Source organism: Lissotriton vulgaris, chromosome 8, assembly GCF_964263255.1.
Source record: "Lissotriton vulgaris chromosome 8, aLisVul1.2, whole genome shotgun sequence".
Classification (NCBI taxonomy): Eukaryota; Metazoa; Chordata; class Amphibia; order Caudata; family Salamandridae; genus Lissotriton; species Lissotriton vulgaris.
The window spans coordinates 742030446-742045743 of NC_141696.1; the positions used below are offsets into that span (position 1 = coordinate 742030446).

At 49.3% G+C, this 15298-nt stretch overlaps 1 protein-coding gene across 1 annotated transcript in view; it reads left to right on the top strand.

Moving 5' to 3' along the window:
- Positions 1 to 15298, top strand: part of UGGT2 (UDP-glucose glycoprotein glucosyltransferase 2) — a 1432652-nt gene that overhangs the window by 1085333 nt on the left and 332021 nt on the right. Inside the window, exon 29 of the mRNA XM_086936163.1 lies at positions 10407 to 10492. Coding sequence (XP_086792289.1) covers positions 10407 to 10492 — 86 coding nt within the window. The remainder of the gene's footprint in view (positions 1 to 10406; positions 10493 to 15298) is intronic.

The window sequence follows — 15298 nt, forward strand, 5'->3', positions numbered from 1 at the left end:
GAGGTGAACTGTAACTGGGAACTGATGTGTGTAACACTGGACTTCTGGGCGGCTAAGCTGAGTAAGGTGGGCACTAGCCGATGCCTACGGGAGACTCACCGACCCCACAAGCAAGTAACATAGTTGGGAGGGGGGTAAAGCACTCTGCCAAGTTGGGGAAGCGGGCGGGGAATGGTCCGTGGAGCAGGGGAGCAGGGTGGGGGGAAGGGGGGATTGTTTCATTGTTAACATGGTTCTGTTTTGTCGTCATGTCTACACTAAAGTACACCACACTTCTGCAGATCACACATTGCCGGTACAATGGCGTAGGACACCACCTTTGGGCTGTGGACGACGTACGTCAGTCCGCTGCCCTACCTTTTCGACCCAATGACTAGAAGGATACGAGCAGGGCCCAACGAGGGGGCGACAGCGATTACTGGGGTGCCCCCATTCCAGGTCCTGACTTGGAACGTTCGGGGATTGGGGGACAAAATCAAGAGAGGTCTCGTTTTGCAGGTAGTTAAACGTCAGAAACCTGACCTGGTATTACTTCAAGAAACACACCTTGCAGGGACCGCATGTAAAGCACTCAGTAGGCGGGGATATGTAATGGCGGCACACTCAGAGTTTACATCGGGCTCCAGGGGCACGGGGATACTCATGAAAAAGGCGTCCTCCTTTATTGTGGGGGGACACAAAGTGGATGATCAGGGTCGCTTTGCGGCACTGCACGGGCAATGGGAGGGTCGGGCTCTAAACGTGGTCTCCGCCTACATCCCCCCGGCACTCCACTCGACAGCACTGCCGGCCCTGGGCAAATTTCTCCTGGACCTCCCGGTGGGGGACACGATTATTGGGGGGGACTTTATTGCCATAATGCACCCGTCGCTGGACTCCCTGCCTGTACGCACCCGCTCAGGTGCCTCGGATGTACTTCCCGATTTCACAGAAGCAATGGGCCTTACGGATGTCTGGCGACACCTCCACCCAGCCACCTCACATTTCACATACTACTCTGCTGTTCATAAAAGCCTTTCGCGAATTGATTATTTCTTATTCCAAGGACTGGGTTTGGGATTAGTTGACAAAATTGAAATCCTGCCAAGGGGAGTTTCTGACCATTCTCCAATCTCCCTATCACTTGCCACCAGGGGGAAGAAGGGCGCGAGAACCTACCCACTGTACCCCAACTACTTAAAAATCCCTACAGTACGAAAAAAGCTCAAACAGGCCACTGCTCGGTACTTTGTTGAAAACGAGGGGACCGTCTCCTCACCTTCTATCCTCTGGGAGGCCTACGAAACTGTTCTACGGGGGGAGGCGATAGCGGCCATTACAGGTCACAAACGTGATTCGAGACGGGAGCTCACCGAATTGGAAATCGCACTACACAACGCAAATATAGCCCACATGTCCGACCCCACACCGGAAAAGTCACACCTGCTGCAGCTCCGCCAACAACAATACCACGATCACCTCAAAACGACCGTCCGCGCACAACACGAGAGCACACTACACAGGGTGTATGATGTGGGAGATAAAGCCGGGAAAATGCTGGCATGGCTAGACAAGAGGGGAGGAAGCAATAAGGGCATACAGATGCTCTACACGCACAATGGGGTCCTGCAGAAACACCCAGAACACATAGTGCAAACCTTAGCTAGCCATTTTCAACGCATTTACACCCCGGACCGACAAGTCACCACACAGACTGCACTGTGCTCCCTGGAAGACATTGACATTTTTACACTCACACCTGAAACACAACAGGACCTGGAGGCTGACCTCTCGGAAGAGGACATTCAGACGGCAATCCAGTGCCTGCAGTCAGGCAAAGCACTGGGCCCTAATGGCCTACCGGTGGAATGGTACAAGGCGCTGGCGCCCACACTGAGTAAACCACTGCTGCACATGTATAACGAAAGCCTTGAGAAGGCGACCCTGCCACTCGACCAACGCACTGCCACAATTGTGGCGATCCCCAAACCGGGTAAGTCACCAACTGCCTGCACCTCCTACCGCCCCATTTCCCTCCTCAATGTGGAGGCTAAAATCCTTGCTAAGATCATAGCCAGCCGACTGACGCACCACCTTCACTCATTGATCCATCCTGACCAATCGGGCTTTATGCCACACCGGAGCACGGCTCTGAACTTGAGACGAGTTCATGGGGTACTGGCGCGCACGCACCTTCTCACTGAGCCTACAGCAATCCTCTCTCTTGACGCCACTATGGCTTTTGACTTGGTGGAATGGGAGTACCTGTTCGCGGTGCTCACCAGAATGGGCTTCGGGCCTAAATTTCAAGCGTGGATACGCCTGTTATACACACAGCCGGTCGCCCAGGTGGTGGCCAATGGACACATCTCGGCACCCTTCCCACTGAAGAGGGGGACGAGACAAGGCTGCCCTTTATCCCCGTTGCTCTTTGCTCTGGTACTGGAGCCCCTGGCAATTCTACTCAGAAGGACACCACTGTTTCGGGGGATCACATGGACGGAGGGGTGGGAAGACAAGGTCTCCCTTTATGCAGACGACATGCTTATTTATATGGTAAACCCCGAGGCTGGCATTCCAGCACTGTTGCAGCTTTGTGACACACACGGGGCGGCATCGGGCTACACGCTCAACTGGACCAAATCCGTGGTATATGTACTCCGAGGCCCGGCGCCAGTATTGAGTGACACCTGCCCCTTGACCCTAACGACATCCTCCTTTAAATACCTGGGTATCCACATTACGAGGGACGCCACCGACTTCTATAATACTAACTTGAAACCCCCTCTAGAACGTCTAAAAGCAGATGCCAAACACTGGGCGACTCTCCCCTTGACCCTACTGGGCAGGGCGGCCTTATATAAAATGATGGCGCTCCCCAGGTTTCTATATGTATCAGAGAATACACCACACTTGGTCGCGCCACGCTACTTCAGACAGATCGCAGCAATAGTCTCCAGTCTCCTCTGGAGCAATGGTCCGGCACGAATTGCCCATGACAAGTTGGTGAGAAGTTGGTACGGAGGAGGGATCGCTCTTCCTAACGTCCAACTATACTACTGGGCAGCCCAACTTAAGGTGATCAACGCATGGGTGCATGCCTCGCGGGAAGATCCGGCCTACAGGGCCGACTGGTCGCAGTTGGGAACTGAGGGAATGCTTTCGGTTCTGTATAATAAAGCCCAAGTAAGGCGACTGATTGGCCCAACACACCACACGGCGACACTATGGCACAGAGCACAGGCCCGACTAGGTTGGGCGGGCAAACTTACTAAACTGACGCCGCTATGGGATACCAAACAATTAGGCAATCTCAGAGCATGTAAGGGGTTTACACAATGGGATCACATAGGGATCTCCACAGTGGGGGACCTATGGGACAAGGGCACAGTGATTCCTTTACAGCAGCTTCAACAGCAGTATGGGCTAGGCCACACCGAGACATTCAGATACGTTCAGATCAGCCACGCCCTACTCAAAGCAATTCAACGGGGCACTGATCTTCCTGAATCCTCCCCATTAGAGGATAGACTCCTAACAGAGTTTATGCCACAAAGCGCCACTTCCCTTACGTATAAAAAATTGGTCAATAATCTGAAAGACCCCACACTACCACTTCAGGAAAGGTGGGTGAGAGAGATAGGGGAGGTTGACGAAACGGAATGGAACGAAGCATTGGCTTCGCCGAAAGAAGTGGGCATATCAATGAAATTTAGGCTAGTACAACTTAAAATCTTACACCGAGTCTACTATACGAGGTCACTGCTACACAAAATCCATCGAGCCCCTCACCCATTTTGCCTCAGGGGTTGTGGGGAGGAAGGAACTCTGTTTCACACACTGTGGGAATGTTCGCTGGTACAGGAGTTCTGGAAACAGGTTCTGCGTACAATTTCCCAGGCACTTAACGTATCTGTCCTGCCTGAACCCCGTAAATGCCTCTTGAACATTTGGGAACCCAATGACCTGAACCGGTATGGGCAATTGTGGGCCACCCTGGCCATTACAGTAGCGAAAAGAGACATTGCACAGAAATGGGGGGCGCAGGAAATGCCTACGGCGGCAAGGTGGGCTAAGAACATGGACATGTTGATGATAGTGGAACGAGGTGTGTATGTACTTAGGGCGAGCCCTAGGAAGTGGAATAAAATTTGGACGCCTTGGAACAGCTACAGAGGGGACATCTGCGATCCTCTCCCGGAGAACGAAGACCTGGACTCTGAGGAAGAAGAGGAATGAAAAGGGGGTGGCCTGGCGTGAGAGCCCGGAACGGCTAAGTTCTCACTTTTGTTAAAGTACCGGACTATGCAAACTCTTTCACGTTACTGCTTCAAGTGACGGTGTACAACTGTTTCAGATTGCTTGATGACGACAATGTTAATTCCTTTTTCTTTTGTTGTTTCTTGTTCATCCATTAATTAATTTTTCTATTTTGAGACAATCCGTCTACTTATAACCATAAATCGTATCCATGCACAGCTCAGGGGGTAATGTCATGAACGAATTTGGGAATACTTACTGTGCCGTATACGACACTTGACATCTGGTTACAAATAGAGCATTTGAGCACGCACGTGATCCGCACATACTACGGTTATCGATCACCAAACGCCAATTAATATTGTTAATTAAACCTGTGTAATGATTACTTGCATCCTTCGACAGTATTGTGTATATCACTGATGACTTTATATCAATAAAGATTTTCAAAAAATTATGTTATCATTAGCTATGTTAATAAGATCTTAGATTACTTTTAAAAAATCTCTAGAGATTCACAGAAAAAAGCAAAGATTAAAGTAGCGTTATCGTTACGTGTTGAAATGTTTGTATTGCTGCCGAACCCAGTCTCCCACCTGCCGCCATTAGCAGATTCTGCCTGTGGTGGCGGGACGCATTGCTCTCCCTGCACCTTCGGTGCAGGAAAGACATTGGTTTCTCCTGCTGCCAACCTGCACATTCGTTTGCGCTTTTGAATTCCAGCTATGGTCTCTCTTTCTCCATCAAGACAAGCAATTTATACTCCTCTGTCCGCATTGAAGTCTCACTACCTTTGTGGAGATTTTTTGCATTAGGACTTTTTACTCATTTTCAGGGCTCCTTGCAGAAATCACTTTCTGTATAGTGCTATCTAGTATCCGTGGCATCCTGCCTACTGTAAAGTGTTACACCTACCTTTGCAAGACTTGAAGTGTGAAGACTTGGACTTCTAGACCAAGCAACAGCCTCCGGTCTTCAGCTAGGCTTTGTTTCTGTGACATAAATGAATAAAAAACTAATGCTTAAGAATCAAAAAGTCACTGGAATTCAATCAATCAATCAATCAGGGTACTTGTAAAGCGCGCTGCCTATGGGAAGGGGGGAGGGTGCCGCTACTTCTCGAAGAGCCAGGTCTTGAGGAGTCTTCTGAAGGCGAGTAGGTCTTGGGTCTGACGAAGGTGGGTTGGGAGGGTGTTCCAGGTTTTGGCGGCGAGGTAAGAGAAGGATCCGCCGCCGGCGGTCGTACGTTGGATCGGGGGACATCTGCAAGGGCGAGGCTGGCGGGGCGGAGCTGGCATGTGGGGGTGTAGAAGCTGAGTCTGCTGTTCAGGTAGGCTGGTCCGGCGTTGTGGAGTGCTTTGTGTGCGTGGGTGAGAACATGATCCTCTTGTCGATGGGGAGCCAGTGCAGGTCTCTCAGGAGGGGGGTGATGTGGCTTCGGCGGGGGCGTTGACGATCAGTCGGGCGGAGGCGTTTTGGATGCGTTGTAGCCGCCGTTGGTGTTTGGCTGGGATTCCTGCGTAGAGTGCGTTGCCGTAGTCAAGTCTGCTGCTGACAAGGGCCTGTGTCACTGTTCTTCTTGTTTCGGTCGGGATCCATTTGTAGATCCGGCGGAGCAAGCGTAGGTTGTTGTAGCAGTAGGAGGAGACGGCGTTGACTTGCTTGGACATGGAGAGGAAGGAGTCGAGGATGAATCCTGGGTTGCGTGCGTGGTCGGTTGGTGTTGGTGCTGTCCCTAGAGCGGTCAGCCACCAGGAGTCATCCCAGGCTGTGGGGGTGGGACTGAGGATGACTCCATCTTGTCCGAGTTCAGTTTCAGACGGCTGCTCCTCATCCAGTCGGCAATGGCCTTCATGCCCTCGTGAATGTTGGTTTTGGCGGTGTGGGGGTCCTTGGTGAGGGAGAGGATGAGCTGGGTGTCGGCGTAGGAGATGATGTTGAGGTTGTGGTGGTGGGCCACTTGTGCGAGGGGGGCAATGTATATGTTGAACAGTGTCGGGCTGAGGGATGAGCCCTGGGGACGCCGCAGATGATGTCGGTGGCTTCTGACTGGAAAGGTGGGAGGCGGACGCTCTGGGTTCTGCCGGAGAGGAAGGGCGTGGTCCAGTCAAGGGCCTTCTCTCGGATTCCGGCTTCTTGGAGGCGTGTCTTTAGGGTGCGGTGGCAGACCATGTTGAATGCGGCTGACAGGTCCAGGAGGATGAGGGCTGATGTTTTGCCGTTGTCCAGTTGGCATCTGATGTCGTCTGTGGCGGCGATGAGGGCTGTCTCGGTGCTGTGGGAATCCGGGTTGGGACGGGTCCAGGATGTTGTTGTTTTCGAGGTGGCGGGTCAGTTGAATGTTGACGATTTTCTCGATGACCTTTGCCGGGACCAGGGTGATGGTTCGGAAGTTCTTGAGGTCCTTGGGGTCCACCTTGGGCTTTTTGAGGAGGGCGTTGATTTAGGCGTACTTCCTGTTTTCCGGAAATGTTGCTTTACGAAGGAGATGTTGATGACCTTCCGTAGTTGGGGTGCAATGGCCGCGTATGCTTTGTTGAATACGTGGTGTGGGCATGGGTCTGACGGAGATCCTGAGTGGACGGAGTTCATGATCTTGCGTGTCTCGTCGTCGTCGGTGTTGGTCCAGGAGGTTAGGTGGTTGGCGCTGTTGGTGATCGCGGGGGTGGTGGAGTCGTGCATCGTTGGTGCGGTCGAGGAGTTGAAGCTGTCGTGGATGTCAGTGATCTTGGGCTGGAAGAAGATGGCCAGTGAGTCGCACAGTTCTTGGAGGGCGGGATGTCATTGGCGCTGGCGTCGGGATTGGAGAGTTCTTTCACGATGCTGAAGAGCTCTTTGCTGTCGTGTGCGTTGTTATCCAGGCGGTCTTTGAAGGAGGATCTCTTGGCTAGTCTGATGAGGTGGTGATGTCTGCGGGTGGCGTCCTTGTGGGCTGCGTGGTTTGCTGGCGGTCGTTTGTGGAGCCAATTCTTCTTCAGCTTACGTCAGGTGCGTTTGGAGGTCAGGAGCTCGTCGGTGAACCAGGTGGCTCTCCTGCTGGCGTGGCTGTTGGATGGTCTCTTGAGTGGGGCAAGGATGTTGGCGCAGTCGTCGATCCACTGTCTGAGGTTTCGGGCTGCGGCATCAGGGCAGGTGGGGTCGATGGGTGGGTTCTGGTCGAGAGTGGTGGTCAGCTGGTCTTCGGTGACTTTGTTCCAGCAGCGGCGCGGCGGCTGTTGGGTGCGATGGTGCGTGGTTGGTTTTTTGAAGGTGAAGTGGGTGCAGCTGTGGTCGGTCCAGTGGGGTTCAGAGGTGTAGTCGAAGGCGACGTGGGTGCTTCTGGAGAAGACGGCGTCTAGTTGTGGCCTGCGGCATGGGTCGGTGCAGTGACGAGTTGTCTGAGGCCGAGGTTGGCGAGGTTTTCGATCAGAGTGGCGGAGTTGGCGTTGTTGTTGTTCTCGAGGTGGAAATTCAGGTCCCCGAGGAGGATGTTGTCCGTGGAGGCGAGTGCGTGGGTGCTGGCGAGGTCGGCGATGGAGTCGCTGAACTGAGCCCGGGGTCCGGGGGGTCTGTAGACAAGTGTTTCTCTGAGAGTGGTGTTGGGGTCGGTGTGGATCCGGAAGTGCAAGTGTTCGGCGGTGTTGAGGGTGTCGTCTGCGTAGGTGGTGACCTAGAGGGCGGACTTGTAGACGATGGCTATTCCTCCTCCGACTCCATCGGCGCGGTCCCTGCGGGTGATCTTGTAGCCGTCCGGGATGGCTATGGCGATGTTGGGTGCAGAGGAGTCATTCCACCAGGTCTCGGTGAGGAAGGCCACGTCTGGGACGAAGGCGTCGAGCAGGTCCCAGAGCTCGAGGGCGTGTTTGGGTGCGGAGCGGGTGTTGAACAGAATGCAGCGGAGGTGGTTGGGGCTAGTTCTAAGAGGTTCGGTCGGTCTGTCGTAGGTGAAACTGCAGGTGCGGCAGGAGAAGGGTCCGTGGGTCCGTTTCGGGGCGGCCTGGAAGCAGGTGTTGTGTCGGCCGGCGTTGAGTGTGTGGAGGGAGTCGGCGTTGTATCTGAGTCTGGCGTCGTGGCGAGCGTGGGGTCCAGGGGTTCTGGCGCTGGGCGCGGTCCAGGCGCGGACGTTTTTGCCTTAGGCCAGCGGCGCGCCCGCTGCGTGCGGGGTTGTATCTGAGTCTGGCGTCGTGGCGAGCGTGGGGTCCAGGGGTTCTGGCGCTGGGCGCGGTCCAGGCGCGGACGGTTTTGCCTTAGGCCAGCGGCGCGCCCGCTGCGTGCGGCCGCGCAGTGGCCTCCATTAAGAAGGGGGCGAGGGAGGGAGGAGCAGCTGGGAGGGGAAGCGGATGGTGCATCAGGCGCAGGGGCGGGGAGGCAGCGGCGGGAGTGGGAAAGCACTAGAACGGCGAGAAAAAAGCAGGAATCAACAGAGGCAGCAAGGTGGATGCTGACGCGGTGTGGGAACGACCTGGCCTGTGAACAGGGTCGAGGGTCGCTCCCTTAGTGCGCAGCGGCCTCCATTAAGAAGGGGGCGAGGGAGGGAGAAGCAGCTGGTAGGGGAGCCGGTGGCGAATCAGGCGCGGGCGGCGGGGCCGCAGGGGAGGCAGCGGCGGGAGCGGGAAAATGCAGGAATCAACAGAGGTAACAAGGGGGATGCTGACGCGGTGGGGGAGCGACCTGGCCTGTGAACAGGGTTGAGGGTCGCCAGTTATAGTTTAGTGGGCTAACTATAGATTGCACCCCCACCAGACACTGCTTCTGACCTCACATATTAAATCATTGGCTAAAGCATAGATGTGAAGCCATTGACTCAAACATTTATGTTAGATTTTGTATTTAATAGGTACATCTCATTAAGGTAAATAATGTCCAAACACTCTTTTGAATGGTAATAATGATTAAGGATTAATACATTGCTGATTGCTTTAATGTCCACTACCACTACAGAGATAATAAAAAAATGTAATCTAGGAGTAGCTTGCTGAATAACCACCAGTAGTAAAAGCGTATAGCAAACTGTCAGTAATTGAATGATGTAATCAGTGATGTCATTTGAAATGCCATCAGTGATGTCATTTACCATGTTCTGAGTAGTAGTGAGTGGCGGGGTGCAAGTTATAGTTAGCTCAGTGAAATATTACTGGTGAATTTCAGTGTTTATTTGGTTTTTAAAGGTCAGTTTTTGTGTAATTTCAACATCTAACCATGACGTTGCTTTAATCTTTATTTTTTTCCAGTGATTTTCTAGGTTTTTAAAACATAAGGTATGATCTTATTATCATACCTAACTATAACAGAACTCCACCCTTCTTTTTGTCAGTGAATTTCTGGCATTGCTCTGCGACTACAGTAGCTGTTTCCGACTGTCACAGGTAAATTACATATTAAGAGGTCCATCGACACTCCAAACAAATAGTTCATAATGTGATTGGGGAGTCTGCATAGGAAGGAAACAATTCTGTTTTTCGACATTTCAGGAAAAAATAAAGGCTAAATACATGGACGAGGGGCCAATAGAGCATGTTGAAGGCACTCCATAATGGTCAATGGAGTTCACATTTTTGGTTTTGGAGAGGGCCACAACAATTTGACGCCACCTACTAACAGTAACAAATGTCGATCTTTTGCTTTTAATTCTTGCTAACGTTTTGTCTTTGTTTTGTGGACTGGATTGCTGCACTACAGACACCTTCCATTAGGAGGCCACATTTTTCAGTCTAATGGTATAGTGCAAAGACTGTTCCCCAAACTATTTACATCTCAACCTTGAGACCCTGTTCTCTGTTTTAATATCTCACTCTTACAAAGAACTTCGTTCCTCCTTTAGGTTTTGGCATACATTGTATTCCATCAAACGGTGCCACATGTCCCACTGGCTGTACTTAGAGTGCTATGTGACAATAATGCACTTACAGTACGACAGAAGGGACATATGCCATGTTTTCGCGCTGTCCAACAAACTCTAAAAAAGACCCTTAGTTCTCCTTATCGCCTGCCACTTTGCAGGGACACTGGTTAGTACACTGCCGACTCTTTGAAGAAGCAAGCCGCATTTTACTGTTTTGTGGTGGAATTGTGCAGACCCTGTCACACACCCTTTCAAGAATTCCAACTTAAGTTTAAGGGCTTGCATGTCTTTTCGTGTCTCATTTGTACTAATAATTTAGTTTTTTTATTCTCTTGCTTCTTTGTAGGGATACTTTCAGTTGAAGGCAAATCCAGGGGCTTGGATATTAAGATTACGCCAGGGAAGATCAGAAGAAATCTACCACATATTTGCGTAAGACAAGTTTTACTTACAAATCTTACTTTCTTTAAAATCAGTGCATTTTTACTTTATATGACTGTGATTGACTCAGCTTTTTTATTTTAAGGGCTGTATTTATTGTGTAATCATACGCAGCAGGTGCATTTCTCTAGCAAAGCTTTGCAATGTGTCCTATGTGTACAATTGCTTTTTGATTGAAGTCAAGATGCAGTGTTGTACCACCTCATTTTAAGGAAATTATGATACTGTTACAACAGTTGAACGATACTGCCTTATTAAAGCTTCGTTTGTTAAGAGGTTTTCGTGCAGCTCTCAGATTCTGAGTGGCACATCTAATAGCTTTGTAAGCGTGTGGACAATAAATGGCGTTGTCGGAGGAAAATATTACATGGCCAAAAGTCTCACATTGTACTAAGTTGAACGTAGAATGAGGTATCGGTGTGGCCGCTTGTATGGCTGGAACACCAAATGAGCACTTTTTGATTAATTGTATGTGGCACCATAGAAGGATTTGGCAGCCGAATAACAAAATATTGGCGGAGTGTTGAGTAAAGATGTGCCATAGAAAGGAATGCTTCATCTGCCTGAGCACATATTCACTTATCTAATGTTGGAGTCTTAAGTGGTATTACGTTGCAGTGATCGGTTTTTATTATGCTCTATAGGTGACCATGAGTGTCGTACATATGGTTTTCTGAGTAAATCTGAGCTTTCAGACAAGCCATCTCCTGAGAACCTAGCAGCATTTGGCGCTTTTAGACAGCACATTCGTCTCCTCATGAACCTTGAAAGAAGTGCTAGGCAGGCCTTCTGCGGCTCTTTAAGTGATGGAATCGTAATCATTTAGGGGTCAAAAGGGTTTGTAACTACAAACTATTGTTTCCTTTTGATTCTCATATACCTGTCGCTCATTTGCTTCTTTGATACTTTTAAATTACTTTTTGTTTTTACTTGTTCTGCAGTTTTATATTCACAGATTCTAGTTTCTTCCCGGATAACAGCTGTCTGGTGTCTTTTTCCGTAGTTTAAATTGGCTCAGTAATAATGCGATGTAATATAGCCTTATAGTCCACCGTAGTGGGCTATACCGGCCATTGAAGGCCCGCAGCAGCGTAAAAGCCTGAGCTGAATGCAAGGACCTTTAATCGCTGGTACATCCCGTTACAGCAGGCTATTAGTACATTACGCCCCATGAGGGCAGAATGTGCTTATTAAAAAAGACAAAGGCCTCCCGGAGAGCGAGGAGGTTGAAACCTCCATGGCCCAAAGCCTTTGTTTCACAGTTGTTGTTGTAAATCTTCAGCAGTTAACAGACCCGCACAGGTCCACGACTGAAAACTGTTGAACGTTCACAGCAGTAGCCGTGAAAGTATGCTGAAGGCCCTTGGTTCTCCATGGGCTCAGCTAAACTGCTTTTTCTCATTCACCCAAGCCGGGGAGACCCAGGAACTGAACAGAATTCTCCCCTCTCTCCTTCAAAGCCTCCATTGGCACTGTGAGCTACGGTCAGTGCTTTAAATGGAAAAAAATAAGTGCAGGTACTCACCAAATTGAGATGTGGGCGGGGTTAGGGGCGGGCAGGGATGTGGGGGTGGAGCCATGGGGGCGGGGCTACGAGTAGTGCTAAGGGGCCATTAATTAAAATCATTGCTAAAACCTCATGACCAAATGAAACTATTCATTTAAGATTTCGTTTCATTGGCGCTTTATGTTAGAAATTGTTTCAAAGGCACGAAGAAAAAAGTTCACTAAAATTATTTTCTAATGTCATACCGTATTTTCCGGCGTATAAGACGACCCGGCGTATAAGACGACCCCCTACTTTTCTTGACAAAATGTAGGTTTCGTGCTATACTCGCCGTATAAGACTACCCCCACTTCCTAACATCCTACAGTCCCCTTTCTATCTCCATGGACTGAGGAGATCATGTGGTACTGACGCTCCTCTCCTTCCGATGAGCGTAAGAAATATGGAAGGAGAGAGAAATCAGCACATGTGCAGGAGCGCCTCGTCTGCCTGGGGATGTGCAGCTGCAGTCTAGGTAGGGCTCACGGCGCCATTTGTTTGCTTTTGATACTTGCGCAGTGTTTGAGTAAATGTAAATGTAAATGTGGCGTATTTGTATAGCGCGAACAGTGACCCGGAGGCATCCCGGCGCTTGTACTCCTACCACAAGGGAACCCCTCCTGGCTTTTCCTTGTGGGGTGTCCACTCCTGGGCATCCCATGGTGAAACCAGGCATCCCTTGTGTATCAGGGGGCCTTTGTGGAGACTAAGCAAGCTATTGCCCAGAGTTGCAGCGTGGGACCCATGCTTAGAATCGGCACTGAGGCGAGAATATCCGGTCAGAGGAATTTAAGCCCGAAACCCGCCGAGGCGGGAATCGAACCCTGGTCCCTGGCCAGCGTTCTGCATCAAGGTCTGCCGCTCTAAGCATTGAGCCACACTTCAATGTGAGCCCCTCGCCAGCCTCTGGCTGGCGTGGGGCTGATATCGTGTTGCACAGTGCCACCATCGCCTATGTAACGTTCGTTCTTGTGCTACCGTAGTTGACTGCCATAACTGTAATTTATTTTCAAGACCGCTTTCAGTGCCTGGCGACGGGCTGATATCGTGTTATTGCACAGTGCCACCATCGTCTACGTTCTTTGTTCTTGTGCTGGAGTTCCCTAAGCGGCACCATTTTCAATTGAGAAGCAGTCTGACTGCTTCGAGTGAAGTCCGCGCTATGTAAAACATACCGCCAATTTTGGTACCCGGCGTATAAGACGACCCCCGACTTTCCAGAACATTTTAAGGGGTTAAAAAGTCGTCTTATACGCCGGAAAATACGGTAAATATTTTACTTTTAATTGAGTGTAAACCCCTTCTTAAATTGTTTCCAGTGTAATAGCGCCTTGGATCTCACAAGCATTGGAAAAGTGCTATAGAAATCAAACATACATAACACAATATCACAAACTTTTTTGATCAATTACATTTTAAAGGAAAAGCATGTATATTATTTCTCCTCTTTAAAAGTTAAGCTCTGACAAGCTATGGCTGCAGTGTGTTTATCAGTAGGGAGAGGGGTGAGATGCAAATTTGGCCTTTCATCTGTCCTGCACCAAGTCGTTTACACCTTGCAAATGGGTTGAAGGGAACTGGACAGCAGGGGGCACATGAAGAAATTTAAAAAACAAAGCTTTCGCCACTTTTTGAAGGTGTTTGGATGACCAACAGTCAGAGCACAATAGCCCAGCGTGCAGGTCTGCTGAAAGAATCTCGTGTGTACATGAGGCTGCAGCAACCCCGGCTAGAGAGCACAACAGGAGGAGGGGCATTGCTCAATTAGGAGATGTTAAGGGGAGATTAGCACTCGAGTGCTTCACAAAAGCGGACAGACTCGTTAGCTGTGTGTCAAAGCTTTTTTTTTTAGAAGTCAAATTAAGTTGGGCTGCTGCTCTATAAGTACCGGTACTGTCTTTGAGACAAGAAAAAGTTCCGGTACTCAAGCGCAGAAAATTTAGAAGTGCCGGTATTCAGTACCAGTGAGTACCGGCCCATTTTAAGCACTGGCTACGGTAGAAGAGAGGAAGGAAGGATCCTATGTGCCTTGCTGCACAAGCTCTTCCTTTCGCTTTCCCCTGCCCAATCCAGAGAGAGAGGCAGAGGTTCTGTATTAGGATATTGTAATGTTGAGAGCAGTGAGCCTATAACAGGTTTTATATGTTGCTGCTGCTCTATTGTCTTCAATGGGGAGCTTAACATTCCAATGTTCTAATATACTAATAAAGTCACTGGTGTAGTCAAAATGCCTTGTGATACAACTCCAGCTGCAGTAGTTTTGGTGAAATGAGACAAATGTATGTGATATTTCTCAATGGCTAAAAGTAAGATTTATGGGACAACACATTTTATGTTGATTCCAAGAAGTTTAGTAACCTTCAATCTTTCTAAGAGACTCAGAAAGAAAGTTTGTTTCAGATCCTGCATCTGTTCACCTTCCAACATCAATCCATGGAGCTGAGTTCTGATTTTTTGTTTCAAACTCATTGAGTAAGTGCTTGCTGATCCATTTATTCAGAGAATGCTAGTATTAACTTGTGTAGCCTATAATGAAAAACATACATTTCTGCTTTACATATGGTGGAATGTACTCTATTAATGTAAAGCAGGATCTGGTGAGAGTACTTTTCCATTATGGGCTTAAATCCGAATACCTCCTAGTGTTTTCGGCTTGTTAGGCAAAGGGAGTTGGCCTAATGTTAGGCCTATCAGCCTTAAGGTAGTATTCCTACAGAAATGTTGTGTTGCTCCTCCATTATCTGCTGATCTCGTCTTTTGTTGACCTATGCACTCTGTGCACTTTACCACTGCTAACTGGTGCTAAAGTGCATGTGCTCTGTCCTTTAAACATGATAACATTGGCTTACAACTATTTGGCACACTTAATTTATTTATAAGTCCCTAGGAGCATGGTATTAATTGTACTTAGGGCCAATAAATTAAATGCTGCTAGTGGACCTGCAACACTCATTGTGCTACCCATTTAAGTAGCTTCTTAGACATGTCTCAGGACTACCATTGCAGAGTTCGTGTGCAGTTTAAATTGACATTTCGACCTAGCATAATAAACCTTTTGCAACGCCAAAACCTTCCTTTTTAATACATATGTCACCCCTAGGGTATGCCCTCAACAGCCCATAGGTCAGGATGCACTGTATTGAAAAAGTTGGACATTTATTTTTAAGTTTTACATCCCTTGGTAGTGAAAACTCTTTAATTCATTTTTCCCTACTGTGAGGCCTACCTCTCCCATAGGCTTCATTGGGTTG